Raw genomic sequence first — 18799 nt, forward strand, 5'->3', positions numbered from 1 at the left:
AGGGGTCGGTGCTGGGGCAGGGGCAGCAACCCTGGGGCTGCCCTGCACCTTGGTGTTGCCAGCCCCACACAGCTTCTCCTTCACCGTCCAGGGCTCAGGGCATTTTGAGGGCAATTGCACATTGCCTCTCCAGAGGCTGCCAGGCTGGGGGCTCAGCACCATCGCAGCTCCCAGCAGGATCAGGCCACTCCCACCCACGTCTGCAGCCCTCCCACCTTCCCCGAGTGATGGCAGGATCAGGCCCTGTGCTCTTGGCAGGGGGCCGTGGCGCTGTGCCTCCTGTCCTGGGCCCCCCAGGCCAGCGCGCGCAGGGCGGGGGCAGCGCTGCTCCCCGTGGAGACGGCCGATGGAGCGTATTGACCCATGTGGGGGCAGGGACACGCGCGCCGGTGGATCGATGGGAAGATGCAAGATGCTCTCCGGGCCCAGAGTTGGGGCCGCTTCAGGACACGCTGAGGCCGCTGGGGGGTCGCCCAGGCTGGGTCCTGTTGGTCCGTAGCCAGGCCTAACCCATAGCCGTGGGGCAGGGCTGAGTGCCCAGCTCCCCATGCAGAGGGGCAGGTGGGGGCTTGACTCCCCCCTGCTCTGTCCTGCCTGGAGGCCACGGGCAGCAGGCTCAGGTGCTGCGAGGGGCACAGCTGCCGGGAACAAGTGGCGGCTGCAGGTTGGAGGTCACAGTTGGTCACCGATAGCATCCCGGTGGGACGCAGACTCCGGCTGGGAGGCAGATGACAGGCCCCACACCACCTCTGTGACTGCATCCTGGGTGCACGGGCAGCAGCCTGGGAGGGAGCTCTGTGCTACGTGGGGGCCAGTGGGCTGGCAGGGGGTGCGGTGCCACCCTGCAGGGCTGGCGAGCGCCCAGGGGCTTTGGCCAGCCGGGCTGCGAGCACTGGGATGTGCCAGGGAGCCTTCCCGGGCTCATGGGCACTCGCTGGGGCACGGTCGGGCTCCACCATGCGTGTCCGGCACGGCAGGCACGTGGGGCACTGCTCCAGAGCAGGGGCTGCTCAGTGCCCGTGGTCCCGGTCCGTGGGCGCCAGGGCTGGTGGTTTCAGGGTCCCCCTGCGCTTCTCCAACCCCCGCGGACCGCACAGCAGCTGCCCCCCTCGGGGTCGGGGTCGGGGTCGGGGGCTGCAGCGGGCTCGGCCGGGGCGCAGGCGCGGGTCCTTGGCCCCCGTCCAGGCCCAGCTGCATCTGCTGCGTTTCCCGGCCCTGGTCCCACTTGGCAGGAGCCGGGGGAGCGGGCTGGAGCTGCCTGCAAGGCAAGAGCAGGGCGGGCGGGCGGCGCTGGGAGCGGAGCGGAGCGGGCGGGCGGTGGATGGCGGAGCCCCCCGCCCGCTGCTCCCGCTCCCGCGCCCCGACAGCCGCCCCGGGCCGGTCGGTACGTGCACGGCCCCGGCCCGGCCCGGCCCCCGGGAGCGGATCCCCCGCGCGGTACCGCTCGCCTCGGCGCCGCGCGACCCGCACCGGGGCCGCCTCCAACTTTGGGAGCGCGGGGCCGGGCCGGGCCGGGCGGGAGGCGGGGAGCGGAGCGCAGCGGGGCCGGTCCCCGGAGCGGAGCGGAGCGGGGCGGCGGGGGCGGGCTCTGTCCGCCGCCTCCTCCTCGGCGGGCTCCGCCGCTCCGACCATTCAAACAAGTGTCTGTGGCGGAGTCGGGGCGGTCCCGGCGCCGGGCGAGCGCGGCGCATCGCGCAGCACCCCGGCCCGGGGCGGAGGCAGGGGCAGGGGCAGGAGGCAGGGGCAGGGGCAGGAGCAGGGGCAGGGGCAGGGGCAGGGGCAGGGGCAGGCGAGCCGAGCCGGCGGCGCGGGGCGCTGACAGCCGGAGCCGAGCAGAGAAGGAGGCTCCGGAGCCGCGCGAGCGGGAGCGGCCGCCGGCACCGAGCGCCCGGCCCGGACCCCGCGGGGCTGCGCTGCCCCGGCCCCGGCCCCGGCTCGCGGCCCCGCTCCCGGGTCCCCAGGCAGGCCGGGGCAGCCCGCTGGCGGGGCGCGCCGCCCGCGCCGGGCAGATGCCGATCGAGATCGTTTGCAAAATCAAATTTGCCGAGGAGGATGAGAAGCAGAAGGAGGAGGAGGAAGGCGACCGGGAGAGCCTGCTGGAGGAGCCCGGGCGCCCGCGCTCCCGCGACCTGGCCACCTTCGCCGGCACCAGCACCCTGCACGGCCTCGGCCACATCTGCAGGTCAGGGCGCCTGGGCGTGCGGCAGAGCCTCTGGGCACTGGCCTTCCTGGCCTCGCTGGCCTTCTTCCTGTACCAGGCGGCCAAGTCGGCACTGCTGTACCTGGAGCACCCGCGCGTCACGGCGCTGGACGAGGAGGCCATCCGGGAGATGGTGTTCCCCGCCGTCACCCTCTGCAACATCAACCGCTTCCGGCACTCGGCGCTCACCGACGCCGACATCTTCCACCTGGCCAACATGACAGGGCTGCCACCGAAGGACCGCGACGGCCACAAGGCCGCCGACCTGCTCTACCCCGACCCCGACATGGCCGACATCGTCAACCGCACCGGGCACCAGCTGCACGACATGCTCAAGAGCTGCAACTTCAGCGGTGAGAACTGCTCGGCCCACGACTTCACCGTGGTGAGTACTCGGCCCGGGGCTGCAGCCCGGCTCTCAGCCCCGGGGGCTGCCCTGGGCTGAGCTCGGCTCCCAGCTGGCAACTGCTGCTGGAGTTTGCATCTCTGTGTTCGAGTTTCCCTCCAAGTTTGGCACCGAGGGAGATCTCCCGGGGTGGCCAGTGCTGGGGCTCAGGGGCAAAGGCTGCCAGCGCCTCCCTGGCCACGGGGCTTGTGAGCTGGGCTGGGGATGCCGGCCATGGACCGGGTGCATACAAGGGGTCCTGGCGCATTGCCCCGCTTTGCTCTGAGCTGTCCAGCTGGACAGGGCCCCGCGCAGGAGCCTGCAGGGCCAAGCATGTGTGGGGGAAGCTCCTACCCCCTTGGGGGAAGCAGGGGAGCATGTGCACGCGCGCGTGCGTAAGGGACTCTGAGAGGGGTTGCAGCATCGCACACACACATGCACACTCGTGCTGCGTGTGCCCTGACCTGTGCTGCTCTGTGTGCATGTCCCCCCCGCTCTGCTTGTCCTCACCCCGGCTGGGGTCCGTGTGTCCGTCCGCCTGCGTCCGTGGGGCTCCCTGCCGAGCGGCGTAAGCACGAGCGTGGAGCTGCCTCCAATCCTGAGCCTGTAAGCGCCGGTCCCCGCTGCGGCTGGGGAAATCGATGTGCTGAGCGGACGGAATACCTGATGGGACCCTCTCCCGGGGCTGTAATGACTGTGGAAATGAGCCACCGCTCTCCTGCGGCTGCCGCGGGCGCTCGTCCTCCCCGAGCAGCAAGCTCGGCCCGTCCTGGCGCCATTGGGCCCTGGGGGCTTTGCTAGCCCCCCCTCCTGCAAAGTGGACTCCACGGCCGGGCACCATGGGGCTGGGCACAGGTCTCCTGCAGCACCGAGCGACATGAGGGGTCCTCCATGGCACGGGTGCCTCCCAGGCAGTGCCACGTCCTCGGGGCCTGGGGCGGCTGCCTGATATGGGGTGTGGGGCACAGAGGGGCAGGTGTCCACCCTACGGCCAAGGGGGCAGGTCATTGCTGTGTTGTACCAGGGGGTTCTGCTGTTTGATTCTGCATGTCAGGACCCGTGGCTGGCACGGGGCTACCAGGCAGGGGCGGCCCCATGGGGTGAGCCTGGAGGCGCTGGGGTGGCCGGGGCAGCAGGCCAAGAGGGGATTTCCCTGCCTCCTTTCCTGGCCCGTTCACCCCCTGCAGCAGGCTCCAGCGCATCCCAGCCACGGTGCAGGGGCTCCTGGACTCCGACATGTCCCAGCTGCAGCACGTGGCCCCTGGACTCTCCTGTGTCCTGGCCACGGCCCCTGGGACGGCGCGTGAGTCTGGGGCGGCCTGCAGCAGGGTGGCGGAGCGTGGAGCAGGCTCTGTCGCCCCGAGGCTGTAGCTGCTCAGCGCCAGGACCCATCCCCAACCTGCACCCACTGGGCAGGAGCCCGATCCTGCAGGGGTGGGAGCCTGAGGCTGCCCCAGGAGCTGCTCCTGAGCACATGGCACGAATGATGGATCTTCCACGAGGCTGTGTTAAGTAAGAGCTGAGAGTGGCAAATGATCCCTCGCCCGGCGCTGTGAGCCCGCACTCTTTATGGGATGGCAAATGAAGAAACGATGGGGGAAAAAATCCCCAGCGTAAGCATCTTCTGTGCAGTAAAGCCCAGCTGGGCCGTAAATCTCCCGGGCGGCCGGGACAGCATGCACGCAGCCCGGCTCCTGCAGCCATGCCCGGCCCTCACACCCGACCCCTGGCATGGGCAGTGGGGTTGCATCGCGGGCAGGGGGGGCAGGCCCTGCACTTGCACTGGGGGATGCTGCCAGGCAGGGGTCTTGATGCCCCAGCCCGGCTAAGGTGCCACAGGCGAGTTGGTGGCCATGGCCCGTGTTGGGGCTTGTGGGGCTGTTGTGGGGCGTGACCCCGACCCTGCATGCACTGCCAGCAGGACGGCAGGCGGGGGGAAATGCAGTCACTCCTGTCCCTTCCTGCGCCTTGTCCCGGCTGGCACCTGCTGCGTGTCTGGGGGGCTGTCCTGTGGGGGCTGAGAGCCAGCAGCGCTCCCCCAGAGCCAGAGGCAGGGGCGGCTGAAGCCTTCGACTCCTGGGTCTGTTTGCTGGGCTCCAGCCTCTGCCCCGTGCCAGTGCCAGCAGCCGCTCTGGACACTGTCCCAGCCCAGCCCAGCCCAAGGGCTGTCTCCAGTACAAAGCATGGACATGGTTGGGGTCAGGAGCGAGGGGCACTGGCAGAGCTGGGCCGGGGGCAGAGGGCTGCTGGTTGGGAATGAGGGGCACCAGTGGAGCAGGGGAGCCCAAGCCTGCAGGGAAGAGCAGGCTGGCAAAGGGGGCGTGCATGGGGGGTCTGGTGAACAGGCCCTGGCAGCCTCTGTCCTGGGAAAGCCCAAGCTGCGGAGGGCGAGGGGTGGCACCGCGTGGGCTGGGCTGCCGACATGGGGAGTATAGAGGTGACATGGCGGTGGGGGGGGAACCCCGGCCTACCAGGGAGCAGAGCTGTGCGGGGTGCTGGCAGGCTCCAGGCCAGGGCAGCACTGAGCCCGGTGCCAGGGAGGCCAGGGGAGCTCCTGCGTGGAGCTGGCAGCGACCTGGCTGCCCCCCACACCCTCCTGTGCATTGGCTGCGGGTCCCCCCATGCAATCAGCACCAGGGACTGGCTCTGACCTTTCCGCCAGGATCCTGCTTGATAAATGTCACATTTTCAGCCTATTTTTACCCTGGGTACGCAACTCCCCCGCCCCACCGCGGAGCCGTGGCAGCTGCTGGCAGCTGGGGACGCCGCCACGCGTGGTGCGCTGGGGAGGGGCCAGTTGCGGGGAACCACATGCACGGGGGCTCTCAGGCCTGCCCAGGGCCCCGGCACGTTGCCTTAACTGCTTGCTGCCCATGCTGAGCCCCGCTGCGCCTTCGCCGCCTCTGCCAGGGCCCACGAGGGAACGGGGTCACTGGCAGCGTCAGCAGGCACTGGCGGGCTGCTGGACTTGCCGCTCCGAATCCCTGGGCTGCCTCCACCTCCAGCTGCCCCTGGTGCCCCACGGTGCCTGCCCGACAGGGGCAGCATGGCGAGGGGCGCTTGAGGGTGCAAAGCATCACACGCAGCCCCTCTGCCGGTTGGTGCGGGAGCTGGCAGGATGCGCTCTGAGCCCAGGGACTCCAGGCTGCGACTGCTGGGCCGCAGGGAGGCCGGACAGGTTGTGGCTGCAAGCGCCAGGGCCATGGAAGCTGCTCTTCCAGGGACGCTTTGGCGCAGGGGCTTGCGGTGATGTCCCCCCGCTCTCCCCTGCTGCGGCAGAGCTGTGGTCTGCAGAGTCCTGCTGGTGCGTAGCCCCGGCCTTGCCCCGGGTAGCAGAGGTGCAGGTGCTGTCCCCCCAGTGCCCGGTGCCGCGTCAGGGAGGAAGGGCACTGGCTGCACCGTCCCGCCAGCTCCTGGGTCCTCACCCCTTGCGCCCACCCCGTGCTGTGCTGGGCGCTCCCGCAGGCTCTGCCCCTCAGCCCGAGGCTGGCTCCAAGATCGGCACGTGCCAGAAACAGGGGATTTTAATGCGATCCATTGCCATTTAATTTTACACAATTCCTGCTGCTTCATCCAGCGAGAAATGCTAATTTATACCGTTCACGTCTAAAAATAAATGTTGGTCCAGCAGCTCCCAGCGGCTGCGGCTCCCACCAGCCGCTGCTGCAGGGCACGTGCCGTGGACCCGGGATGGGACCCACAAGCGCGGTGGTGCGAGGACCCCCTGGCAGGCAGGCAGCGTGGCGGAGGCATGGGGCCGGCTGTGCTGGGCAGGCTGGATCGGACCCTCCGGGCTGGTGCCATGGGAGCCCAGTGCATGCTCGAGCCCTGGCCAGCCCGCAGGCCCAGGGTCTGTCTGTCTGCCCTGGAGGCCGAGGCCTCCTCGCTCAGGCCCTTGTATCCTGTTGCTTGGGGCCAGCACGGAGCCACCAGGACGTGGCCGTGGGGCCGGCACAGCTTGGCCAGGTTCCCTGACCGTGCTGACAGAGATTAATCGTTCCCAAGGAGCCGCTAATTAATGTGGGAGTGGATGGAAAGCCCCCCCCCCCCCCCCCGGCCCGGGAGAGCGGAAGGATCATTAACTCTGACAAGAGGCCTCGTGGCTCGGCAGGGGGAGGCGGGGGCGCACGGGCCTGGTTGGCACGTGGGGCCTGGTGTGGGTGCGAAGTCGGGTCAGGAGTGAGGGGCACCGGCAGGGCTGTGGGAGCAGGGGCTGTGGGTCGGGAGTGGGGGGCACCGGCAGGGCTGGGGGCAGGGGCTGTGGGTTGGGAGTGGGGGGCACCAGCAGGGCGGGGGGAGCAGGGGCTGCAGGTCGGGAGTGGGGGGCACCGGCTGGCCCAGCAGGGGTGGGGGTGGGCTGTCAGCGACACAGCAGCCCCTGTGCCCGGCACGTGCCCTGGTCCCCGGTGCCGGGCGGGGGCGTGGGCGGGGGCGGGGGCGGGCGCGGCGGGGGAGCAGCGGTGCGGGAGGAGCCGCCGGCTTCCCCACCGCGGCGCTGATTGAGATCGGATCACGGCGAGCATGAAAAAGCTCTCTTCATAATTATATTTAATGAATTGACTTTAAAAGCTCTTACGCTCTTATCTGGGTAATTTAATATCACACACTTAATAAGCCTGTCGGTGATACCGGTGGGGAGCGGGCCAGGAGCACCGCGCTGCCAGGGCCTTGACTGGCTTCTCCAGCACCGTGGCCGTGGCCGTGGCCGTGGCCGTGGCTGGCTCTGGGATGCTGCCCCAGGGGCTGTGGCTCCCCCCTCGCCCCCTCCAGCCAGGCTGTGGGGCGGTGGGGGCTGACCGGAGGCCGCTCTGCCCGTGGCCCTGCCGTGGCTGTGCCAGGAGGGTTGGCCGTGGCCTTGTCCGCAGCAGCAGCAGAGATGTCTCCCGCGCCAGGCCTGCATCGCCCGCAGCACCCAGCTAATCTCATCGGCCGCGGTGCGGGGAAGCGCGCTGCCTGGCGATGCGGTTGGCTGCGGCACAGCAGGGGGGATCCCCACGGGAGGCACCGATTGGCCGCAGCATGCGGGGGAGGCTGGCTGCAGCAGCCTCTAATTGGCCATGGCACAGGGGAGCCTTGCCGTGGGAGGACACGATTGGCTGCGGTGTGCGGGGGGCTCACGGTGGGCCCGTGCGATTGGCCGCAGCGTGGGGGGTTGCGCCGTGGGAGGATGTGAGGGGGCCATGTTGCTATGGCCAAAAGGGTGCTTGCTTAGGCGTAACGTGATTGTGGGGTGGTTGCACCCTGTGGGTCATGGTGGGGTGATGTGATTGGTCATGGCCCAGGCGGCGCTCTCTGCGGGGCAGCGTGATTGGCTGTGGGGAGGGCAGTCTCATGGACTGGCACCACAGGGCTCATGGCATGGGTGACGAGCAATTGGCCAAGCCTGCGTGGGACTGTTCCTGGTGCAGCGTGGTTGGCTGCAGTGGTGGTGCTCTCTGTGGGGCAACATGATTGGCTGCACTGTGGGCGGGGGGTTCTCCCTGGGGCAATGTGATTGGCTGTGGCCTAGGTGGGGCTCTCCGTGGGGCGACTCAGTTGGCTGCAGTGTGGTCAGGGCTGCTCTGCCTGCAGGCACTGGCCCGGGTCTCGGGGGGTCAGGCCTGGCTCTGTCGCCCCTCCTGCTCCTGGCCCACGCCATGGCATCTACGCGCCCGGGTCTCGGGTGTGGGTGGGAGCCGGCGCCGTGGAGCTGACGCTGGTTCGGTGCACGTGGCAAGTCAGGAGCCCGGGTCCCAGAGCCCCACCGTCGTTCCGTGGCAGCCGCCCCGTTGTCGTTAGGCTTCAGGGTCAGTGCCCCGCGTGGATAACGGGGGCTAGCGTGGCCCCTCCGGGGCCAGGAGCCACCAGCTGCAACGCCCCGTGCCGGCTGGGGCTGATATAGCCGGGGGCGAGGGGGGATTCCCTGCTCCCACCCAGCCCCCTGCAGCTGGGTCCCCCCATGGCAGGTGGCGGGGCTCCGGGGCCCTGCCGGCCGAGGGCAGAGCCGGCGCTGGCAGGGACCCAGGTTCCCCGGGTGCTGACGCAGGCGAGTCTCCGTGCCTGCCGGTGCCTGCCGGCGTGGTGCCAGGGCTCCCGGGGCTGCGATGGAGGACGCGGGGAGCTGCCGTGTGACAGCCCTGGAGTAGGAGGCTGCTGCCTGGTGCTGGCGGGGGAGACCCCCGTGCGGGGTGCCCGGTGCCCGGCGTGCCCGCCCCGGCTTCCCGTGGGGTGGGGGGAACGGGAGGTTTACAGAGCTGCACTAAGTGACGCAAACGGTTTGGAGCCCATAAAGGGAGACGGTTTTATGTAAGACAACTATATAAAGCTCGGCTGTGCTGCCATTGATGAGATATCGGGCTTTATTTATAGAAGGCCGCGGCGTGAGGGAGCGGGCGCGGGCGCCAGCCAGGGCCGCCCATCGCTCCGCCAGTCATTTCACATGCAGCTGCCGTCCGCCCTGTTCACACGCGGAAGGGAAAAAATTAACAAGTTTGCAGCCAGTCAGGTGGAAAAAACAATAATTGTCCAGAAACCCATTTCCCCCCGTGCCCAAGAGCTGCATGGCTGCCACGGCACCGGGGGGGCTCCCGCTGCGGGCAGGGTGGCCGCCTGGCCCAGGACCCCGCTCCCCTGCCAGGGGCGCTCAGCCAGGGTGGCTTGGGGGCCAGTCGAGGCTGAGAGGCACCTGGAGAGCTGTGCCTGCATGTGCATGTGTGTGCATGCGTGTGCATGTGTCCTCCCAGCACACGGGCCTGTAGGACGCAATGCCTGCCCCATGCAGGCCGGGCCGTGCCTGCTCTGCTCTGGGTACCATCTGCTGCGCGGCACACGGGCACAGGCACTGGCCTACCCTGGGGAGCGACGCCGGCGCCGGCTTGGGCCATGGGCCTCGGTCCACGGCGGAGCTGGGCTGGGCCCTTCCCTGCTGGGGAAGTCGGATCGAGGCCTCCACTGGGCCCCAGCGCCGTCAGGAAGGCCATGGCAGGTCTGGCTGCACCCGGTGCTAGCTGGAGCCTGGCAGGGCCGGCACCTCTGGCTTCAGGGGCAGGGAGCATCACGCGCATGCGCACCCGGGGCCTTGCCAGGCAGGAGCCGAGGGGCCAAGGCAGAGAGAGGGGCACTGCACCCAGCCCCGACAGGACCCTGCAGGCCCCCAGCAGGAGCCAGTTTGCCCGGTCTCGGTCTGCGCCAGTCCTGGCACAGAGACGGTCACAAATGCACGCAGGCCCCACGTCACCGCCTCTCCCGAGGCTGCTGGCTCGCTCGTGCACCAGCTGCGTACCAGGAAAAGCTGCTGCCCACCATGGCTCTGCTCCTGGGGCATCCGGGGGCTCGCCCCAGCATCAGGGTCCACATGTGTGTACCCCCGGCTGCAGCAAGGACCCGATCCTGGCCTCCGGCGCATGACCACGGGGTCTGGTCAGACCAGCCAAGCAGGGAACGGCAGGAGGTGGCAGCAGGATGGGGTTGGTCCTGCTGTCACCAACCTCCTGGAGCCCTGGCTGGGGGGGATGCTGAGCGTCGCGGGGGTGCTGGAGAGGATGGCGCTCAGCAGCAGAGAGCGAGGCAGAGCTCTGCGCCCGGCCTGGTTGCGACTGGAGGTTTGGGGGCTGGGATCGGCCCTGGAGGGGACGCGGGGCCAGGGGCTCTGGCTGTGCAGCGGGAGGAGGCGACGTGCTCATGGCTGCCCTGGCTGCGAGGCAGAGTGGGGGGCGGGGGGCGGGGGGGTCTGGGGTTTCCTGGCTGCGGCTGCAGCGCTCTGGGAGTTCCCCTCCCGTTGCTGCACGGGTCCGGTTTCCTTTCGCCCCCCCAGAGGTGCTGTGCCTGGGCTGTGCCAGTGCTCCTGCTGGGACTCAGCCCCGCAGGGCCCTGGCTATAGGCTCTTGTCCCCCACTCACACTGCCTTGGGAGGCAGGCAGGGATTTGTCCCCTGCTTGGCCTGGCCTGGCCTGGCCTGGCCTGGGGGGTTTCCCCTCCCTCTGCAGTGGGGGCACGGCCTGGGCCTGGGCGCTCTGCAGCGCCCGCTGACCCCCCTGGCAGCAGCAGGACGTTGGTGGCCGTGGCCCCCCATATCCCGGGGGCAGGGGCAGGGGCAGGGGCGATGCCCAGGGCTGTGTCGGGGCGACGGTGTCGTGCGGCTCCGAGGTCTCACAGGGTTGGTCTCCAATGGGGCTGATCCTGTCTCAGGCTGGATGCGACCCTGCAGCTCTCTGCCGGCCCCACACTGGGACTGAGGCTCAGGCCCCAGCCATGCCCCCACCCTCGGTGCTGGCTCCCCAAGGGCAGGCGGGGGGAGCGGGACTGGCAGGCCTGGCCCCCCCGCGGGTGGGGGAGGAGAGCCCTGCCTGCACCAGGCCCCTGATTAATCGCCAGCCACAGGCCCTCCAGGCCGCAGCTCGTTAGCGGTCTAATTCCCGGCGCCCACCTCGCCGGGGGCCGCAGCGCTGATTGGGACCCGCGCGCTGTTCAGGGAGCTGCAATCAGCGCCGTGGCCCTGTCATCAGGCCCAATTAGCCCGAGCCCTTGGGGCTGGCGCAGGGGAGGGGCAGCCGCGTGCCGGGCACGGGGATCGGGGTGACGGGCAGGTGCCCAGCGAGAGCTGCCCCGGGCAAAGCCGGCGTCTCTGGAGAGGGCCCCCGGCTCAGCACCGTCCTCCCCTTCCCGCTCTGCCAGTGTTCGGGTGCCTGGGCCTGCAGCCCCCTCCATCCTGCGCTGCCCCTCACTCCCGACCCGCAGCCCCGCACCAGCCCAGCCCAGGAAGCCTCTTGTGACTGGCAGGGTCCTGATAGCGGCAGTGCAGCACGACCCCCCAGGCCCGCGCCCGCCAGCCCCGAGGGCAGGGGCCGTGCCCCCCCCAGAGCTGAGGCTGCTCCTGGCAGCAGCAGGGTGTCAGTGCCAGCCCCGGGCAGGAGCAGAGACAGCTCTGAGCAATGGGCTGAAGACGCGTGCGGCCGGGCAGCCTCTTAGCATTTGTCACGCGGGGCCGGACAGCGCTGCGGAGAGAGTGACCAGCCACGCGGTCCAGCCCCCCCCAGCCTGTGGGGTGGCCCCACGCTGCAGGCAGGAGAGGGGCTGGCGGCAGCATGGGCAGGGGCAGTGCAGCCCCCCTACCCCCAGCCCTGCTGGTGCCCCTCACTCTTGACACGCAGCCCTCTGCGCCCCCCCAGCCCTGGCAGTGCCCTTCCCTCCTGCCCCACAGCCAAGGCTTCTCGTTGGGCTCCTGCGGCAGGCCCGGGCCCGGAGGGGGGAGGCGAGGAGCAGGAGGGGCTGCAGCTGCATCTGTCTTTGCTGCTTCAGTGGCTGGGATGGGACAATGCAGCCCCTGGGAGCAGCTGCGCTGGGCGCAGAGCTGCTGACGGCGCAGAATCGCCCTCCAGGAACAGCCGGCAGCTGCGGGCAGGGGGAGGGGAGGGCTCCCCCGGCTCCCTCCTGCCTGCATGCACTGCCCCAGCCCGGGCTTGGGCTCTGGCCCCAGCTGCCTCCGGGCAGCCGCTGACTCCAGTGGGGCTCAGGGCAGAGGACGGGGCCACGTCCCCAACTGGAGGCCACAGTTCGCAGTTGGCGGCTCTCGAGGCCCCAGGGGTGCAGGGCTCGTGGAGCCTCCCGGGTGTGCCAGGGCCAGGGCCTGGGCCTCGAATTGCGCATGTGCCCTGTGTGCAGGGGTGCAGGCACGTGTGTGTGCATGCTGACAGGTGCATGGGTGTGTACACACATGTGCCCCTCCCCAGCAGCAGGGGCTGCCTCACTCCTCCCTGTGCAACCCCTGGCACGTGGCCATGTGGGATAACTGCAGGCTGGGCCCAGGGCCGGCCAGGAGCTCTGGGAGTCCCGGGGCTCCCAGGCGCGGTGGTGCCTATGTCCCGTGGCCCCCTGGGCCCAACCCCATCTGCATCCGTGTCTGCGCCGCCAGATCTCTGGGAGCTGCTCTTCAAAGGGAGTTTTTGTGCGGCGGCCCCCCCGCGCACCCGCGCGCCTCCGACATCCTGTTCCCTTATCGCCTGACATGACCTTAATTAACTCCCTGGGCTGATAACGCCGCGCGCCCGGCTGCTCCGGCAGGAGCCATATCTCAGCTCTGGCCTGGCCGCCCGCCGAGGAGCTGCCGAGGGTTGGGGGTGGGGACCGCAGGCAGCTCTGACCGCCGGGGACCCATTTGCGGCACGCTTTGCACATGCTGAGTAAAACGGCCCAGGGACTTGGGCAGCTCTGGTCACGGTGTGTGCATACGTGTCGGTATGTGCATGTGCATACGTGTCCGCTGGGCGCTTTGTGTCCCAGGAGCACATGGGTCTCAGCCCCACTGCAAGCCCCAAACCTGCCGGGTGGTGCCGTTTCGCAGGGACCTGCCCCGTTCTCAGGTGCTGGGCGTGGGCACCTCGCAGGCCCCTACCAAGGCCAAAAAGCATCTGGGCGGCCACATGCACAGGATAACTTCTGCTTGCAGGGTTCACACGGGGCTCAGTCCTGCCCCGGCCCCAGTTCCTCAGCCACCCGGCAGCACAGGCAGAGAGCCAGGCCCACGTTGCTCGCTTGCGCCACTTCATCTCCGGCGCTGGGCAAATATTGTCCAAGGAGGATGATTCAGTAGCGGCGTTTGCAGATCAGAATCTCTGCTCGCGATCCGCTGCCTCCTCCTGCGCCTGCCTGGGCCCCGCCAGCGCCTGCGGAGGACGTGGGGGCCCAGAGCTGCCACCCGTGCACCACCGGTCCCAGAGCATCTCACTGGCATCCGGGGGCGCAGGGCCCAGCTAAGCCATGTCCAGGGCTTGCCAGGCTGGGCATAAAGGTCCAGGGCTACCTTGCTCCCACACGCTGTGGCCCCCGGGCCGGGCTGTGCCTGTGCGAGTGTCGGTGCGCGTGGGCTGCGTCCTGGCGAGCCCTCTGTGGCTGCCGGGCCCCAGGCTTTGGGGGGACACGTTCGTGCTGGCTCCGTGATGCCGGTGCTGGGGAGGGGGCTCCAGGCACTGCTTTGGCGCAGATCTGAAGGCCGTGGGGGTTGCCCAAGACCGGCGCTGCCATGGTGCAAAGTGGCTGTCCGAGGTGCCCGGTGCCCTCCTGCCTGCCGGCCATGGCTCCCCCATCCCCGCCCGCGCTGGGGGCTGTCATGGGAGCAGCGACGGGGTGGGTGCAGCTGGGCAGCTCCATCCCTCGCCTCCCACGGGCTGGAGCCCAGTTCACGTCAGGGCCGTGGCAGAGCCGTGCCTGGGCAGAGCTGGGCACGGGGCCAGGGACCAGCGTGAGGCACGGAGCCGGGGGCAGGCAGGCAGCTGGTGCCGTCGCCCAGCCTGCTCGTGCTGCCGCTGGCTCGGGGGCACTGACCTGGGTTTGGCCCCTTAAACCCGGATAGGGGCCAGCCCCGCTCCACGTTCCCAGCCCTGGCGGGCAGCAGGGCCAAGGGTGAGCCCAGGGCCGCAGCGGCTGGAGCCTGGGGGGAGGAGTGGAGGCCTGCACCCCATCCCGGGCGCCCTGGGAGCGGCCCCCCACCCGTCTCCGCGTGCGGCTGCCGGCCCAGCCCCCCTGCCCCGCGGGCGCCGTGCGAAGCCGCCGAGCTGTGACAGGAGCCGGCTGCCAGCGCGCCGTCAGCACATCCCTGCCCGTGCAGATGGGCCCCGCGGCCCCGGCGCGCTCGTGGCTGCTGCGCCCCACGCTCCGCTGCCCGCCTCTGCCAGCTCAGCGCTTCCCAGCCCGGCCCAGCGCCACCAACACCCCCAGCGCCCGGGCAGGGACCCCAGGGACCGGCCTCTGCCCTGAGCGGTGGCTGCAGGCCTGGAGGGGCCAGGTCTGGGTCCTGTCTGTGCTGGTGGGGGGCGGCTGGGGGAGAAGGAGCCGCAGGGCTGGAGGTCCTTCCCGGCTCCCTGACTCCGTGTGCACAGAGCCCATCCCCTGGGGCAGGGGCAGGGGCAGGGGCAGGGGCAGGCACCCAGGGGCAGTACAGGGCCTGGGGCAGGCAAAGCATGGGATGCTGCTGGCGCCTCTCGCTCCCAACTGGGTGAGAGCGGAGAGCTGGCGCTTTGCAGCCCCTGCCTGGGGCCGGGCTCAGTGTCGCTGCCAGGGCTTGTCCGTCCTTGGGGGGGTCACAGGAGAGACCCCTCCGTGACTGCAGAGAGGGGTGCAGTACCCGGGCAGCCTGCTGCAGCCCTGGGCACGGACCCCAGGCATCCTGGCAGCTGGAGAGCAGGGGGGTGTCCAGCTGTGCCGTGGCCCTGGGCAGGGACCCCAGGCATCCTGGCTCCCAGCCCTTGGGGCCCAGCCCGAGGCGTCCCCAGGGTTGTGGGGGTTGGCCCCCTGCCGCCCGGCACAGAGAGCAGAGGCTTCCCGTAGCTCGTCACTGGTGAGGAGGTGGCCGTGAGGCGCTGGCAGCATCTCCTCCAGTGACAATAAAGCTTATCAGCCCGAGCCCATCCGTGGCGGCAGGATAACCCCCGTGACAGCCCGGCGCGGCCGCGGCACCTCCTCTGCACTGTGGCACTGCTGCGGGTTTGCAGATAAATACCACGTCTGGGGGAGACATGCACGTCCGAGCCGGCGCAGCCTCCCTGTCCCCCAAACTGAGGCTGGCGGGGTGGCCACACGGGAGCCCCCGGCCCCACAAGAGCCCCTGCCGCGGGCAGGGAGAGCGAGGCCACTTTGGGCTAGTGCCAGGGACACCCCAGGGGTGGGAGCCGGCTCTGGACACTGCCAGCAAGGGCCTGCATGGGCACGGGGCTCCTGTCGCCATGTCAGGCAGAGCCCCCAGCCCTGAGCCCCCCAGGCCAGGCATGTGGGAGACGTGCGGGGGAGCATGTGTGACCGTGGGCGGGGGCGCGCTAGACACTGGCAGCTGGGGAGGGGGTGGTGTGTGTGTTGGGGAGAGCCGTCGGCAAACTGCGTGTGAGCAGCAGCGTGTGAGACAGCTCCATGTGTCGCATGAGACGCACACTCCCGGGGGGCCACGTGCATGCGTGAGAAGGAGCAGCGTGTGCGTGTGGGGCTGCAAGCGTGCACACCCCTCAGCAAACCCTGGGGTGTTCGTGTCTATGCCCATGTGTGTGCACACATGTGCTGTGCCCAGGTAGGCTGTGCGGTATCTGTGTATCACTGTGCCCATGTGAATACATGTGTGCAGGGGCCAGGCTGCAGTAGGCAGTGCGGTGTCTGTATGTCAGTATGCGTGTGCAAGCATACATGCCTCTGCCTGCAGGCCCGGGCAGACTGTGAGGTGTCCATGTGTCAGTGTGCAGATGTGTGCATGCACGTGCACAGCAGGTCCAGTCAGGCTGTGGGGTGTCCATGAGTTGGTGTGCACACGTGTGCGCGGGCAGGCCGCGGGGTGTCCGTGCGTTGGCGTGCGCGCGTGCGGCGTGGGGCTGTGCTGGCGCGTGGGGCCTGGCACAGGCGCGCGGCCCCCGGGGGCTGGTGGCGGGCGCGCGGCGGAGCGGTTGGGTAGTGGCGCGGCGGCGGAGCGGTAATGAGATGGAGCAGCAGAAGGACGGCGAGATAAGGCTGCCTGCGCTGCCCCAGCAGATTAAACGCCGGGATTAAGCAGGCGGTGCCAGCGCTGCTGCCTTTTTATCTCGCCTGCTCCCCTCTCCTTCCCGCGCCGATAGCAGCCGCCTTCGCCAGCTGTCAGCAGAGGAAATTGCCTGTTAACCCTTTGGGGACGGGCGCGGAGCCCTCCGCACGCCTGCTTGCGCACCTGCCCTGTGCCGGCCCGCCCGGGGCCCCTGAGTCGCGTCGCGCCCGGGTAGCGCCCAGGTAGCTCCTGCCCGGCCTGGGCCAGCCCCGGCTGGCACCTGTCAGGCCGCACCGTCACAGCGGGAAGGGATCCTGGAGCAGGGATGAGCTGCGCCCGCAGCAGGACCAGGCATCCCCCAGCACTGGAGCAAATCCCCTCCCTGACACCGCGCGGGAAGGGATGGCCTCTGCCAGGGGAGCCGAGACACGGGCCGGGGCATGGGTGCAGGCGACAGTGCGGGTGCCAGGATTCCCGGGTCTTGCCGGTGCTGCAGCGGAGCGTGGCTGGCGTCCGGCCCCGGCAGCACTGAGCCCAGCGGCGCCAGGCTGGGGCATTCGGCAGCGGGGCCGGCTGGGGCCGTGCTGGGCTCGCCAGCTCCCTGCGTGCTCTCGCTGTGCTGGTGCCCACGTCTCAGCTCACTCAGGTGACCTTTGCCCCCGTAGCAACCGGTGACGCTGCCCGGCGCAGCCTGGCATATGCCACGGCAAGGCTGTCGAGGTGGGGCCTGGGGCACACGCGTCTGGCCACGCCGCGGCACGGCCTGGTGCATGCAGCCGTGAGCAGACAGGCAGGTCGGTGTGGGGTCACACACCCCCAGGACATGCCCACAACCTACTCACCCACCTGTCTCCCTGCCTCGGCCCTGCAGCCCAGCCACGAGCTCTTCCTACCTGGCCCCCTCCTCCCCGGGGTCCCGCAGATCCAGGCTGTCCTGCAGCCAGAGCTCCCCGTCCCCGGGGCTGGTCACTACAGCCGGGGCCGTGCCAGCGAGCCTCAGGGAGCCCCGACCCCAGCCTCAGCTGGGCCCCGGTGCTGGGGCTGCTGGACCGGGCCCCGGGCGCACGGCAGGAGCCGGCTCGAGCCCTGCAGCACCGGCCCGAGCCCTGTCTCCGGCGCCCTGCTCCCCTCGGTAGGTGTCTCGGCAATGGCCGTACGTGGCCGAGGGAGGCGAGCGCCGTGCCCCGGGCCGGGATCAGGCTGGAGCCGGGGGGCCAAGCTGGGGCCCGGGCTGATAGCAGGGCTATCGGGGCCGGCGGGAGGGGGGCGTTATCAGCAGGAGCTTTCCACTGGCTCAGAAAATTGCTGCAGAATCCGGCTTGAAATGAGTTGAAATTGCTGAATCCAAACGGATCTAATATCCCGAGCAGCGGCAGTGCTGGCGTCAGCTCTGCGGCTCGCGCGGGGCACCGAGGCGCAGCGTGTCAGCAGCCGCACTCGGGACCCGCGGGCTGCCGGGGGGCGTCCGGGGGCCGCAGCCCAGGGCTGGGGTGTCAGGGGCCCCGGGGGGCCGGAGCAGTGGCTTGTGGGGCCGTCGTGCCCGAGCCTCGTCCACGAGCCTCGGCACCTGCTCTTGCCCGGCCCCCGGGGCCGTCTCCCCTGGCAACGGGCGCCTGCGTGACTCCGGCTCCAGCCTCCCACTTAGCCGGCGCAGCTCCCCCTTTCCGCGCCCCGGCTCGTGCGCCCCCGGCGCAGCCCCTCATCTGCGCGCCGCCGGCAGCCCGCGGCCACGCACGCACACACAGCCGTGCCACGGCCCCGGTGCCGGCCCGCGCCGCCTGTCGTCGTGGAGACCGCTCGTTTGTGCCGGGTCTCCGGCTGAGCCGGGGTCCGGGCACGTGGCCCTGCCCCAGCGCCCGGCGGGAGGCAGAGGGGCGGTGTGGACCCCCGGGCAGGGCCTGGCCCAGGGTGGAAAAGCCCCACGTGCCCAGGGAAGGGGCTGTCCTCACCCCGACCCCCTGGCTGCCGGTCCTGCTCACAGCGCCCGGCCCCGGCCCCGGCTCCAGGCCTCGTCCCTGCCACCGCAGCAGCTGTCGCCGTCGGCCTGAGAGAGGTTTAATGGGGCAGAACTAACCTGCTCGGCAGGAGCCGGGGAGAGCCAGAGCCAGAGCCACGCGGAGCGGGCGGGCGGGCGGGCAGGCGTGGGAGCCGCGGGCTGGGGCGCATCGGGCCTGGCTGGGGGGGACGCTGCCCGTCTCGGGGCCCGGCTGCAGCCCGGGAGATGGGCAGGTTGGGGCGGCCGGTCCTGGCAGCTCAGCGCAACCCCTGCACCGGGAAGGGCTGGAGGCGAGCGAGCGCCAGGCCCCGTGTCCCTGCCCGGCGCTGGGGAGAGCCAATGGGGTGGGCGGAGGTGGGCGAGGGGGGCACTTGCGGGACTGGCCCGAGACGGGCTGGGCTGAGCCCCCTACCCCAGCACGGGGGTCCGGCTGGGCACCAGCGAGCCCACAGCCTTGCTGACGTGGCCCCGTTGCCGTCCCTAGGCACGGGGCTGGGCTGGGGCAGGTGTGGCCCGGGGCCCGGGTGCTGAGCGGGGCTCCCGGTGCCGGTGCCGGGGAGCTACTCGGCTCGACGCTGCTCGGCTGCACTCAGCTCTGTCTGGCGCGGCGCGAGGAGCTATTTCTGTCAAGGTCAAAGTGTCTCCACAGCAGAGCACAGGGAAATGAGGAATCGTGTCGAGAAATTACCTCGCCTAATGGGGGTCTCCCTGCGCGGGCGTGCGCGGGCGGCGCGGGGATCCCGGCAG

At 70.3% G+C, this 18799-nt stretch overlaps 1 protein-coding gene across 2 annotated transcripts in view; it reads left to right on the forward strand.

Annotated features, from left to right (window-relative positions):
* The window catches only part of ASIC4 (acid sensing ion channel subunit family member 4), a 75942-nt gene that overhangs the window by 40074 nt on the left and 17069 nt on the right, over window positions 1-18799 (forward strand). The window contains exon 1 of one of the 2 annotated variants that reach the window (XM_059727586.1): window positions 1774-2585. The exons of the other annotated variant lie outside the window; for it this stretch is intronic. Coding sequence (XP_059583569.1) covers window positions 2010-2585 — 576 coding nt within the window. The 5' untranslated portion in view covers window positions 1774-2009. Of the gene's footprint in view, window positions 1-1773; window positions 2586-18799 lie in introns of those variants that run through there. 2 annotated transcript variants of the gene reach the window in all.

The sequence above is a fragment of the Alligator mississippiensis genome, chromosome 4 (genome assembly GCF_030867095.1).
Source record: "Alligator mississippiensis isolate rAllMis1 chromosome 4, rAllMis1, whole genome shotgun sequence".
NCBI lineage: Eukaryota > Metazoa > Chordata > Crocodylia > Alligatoridae > Alligator > Alligator mississippiensis.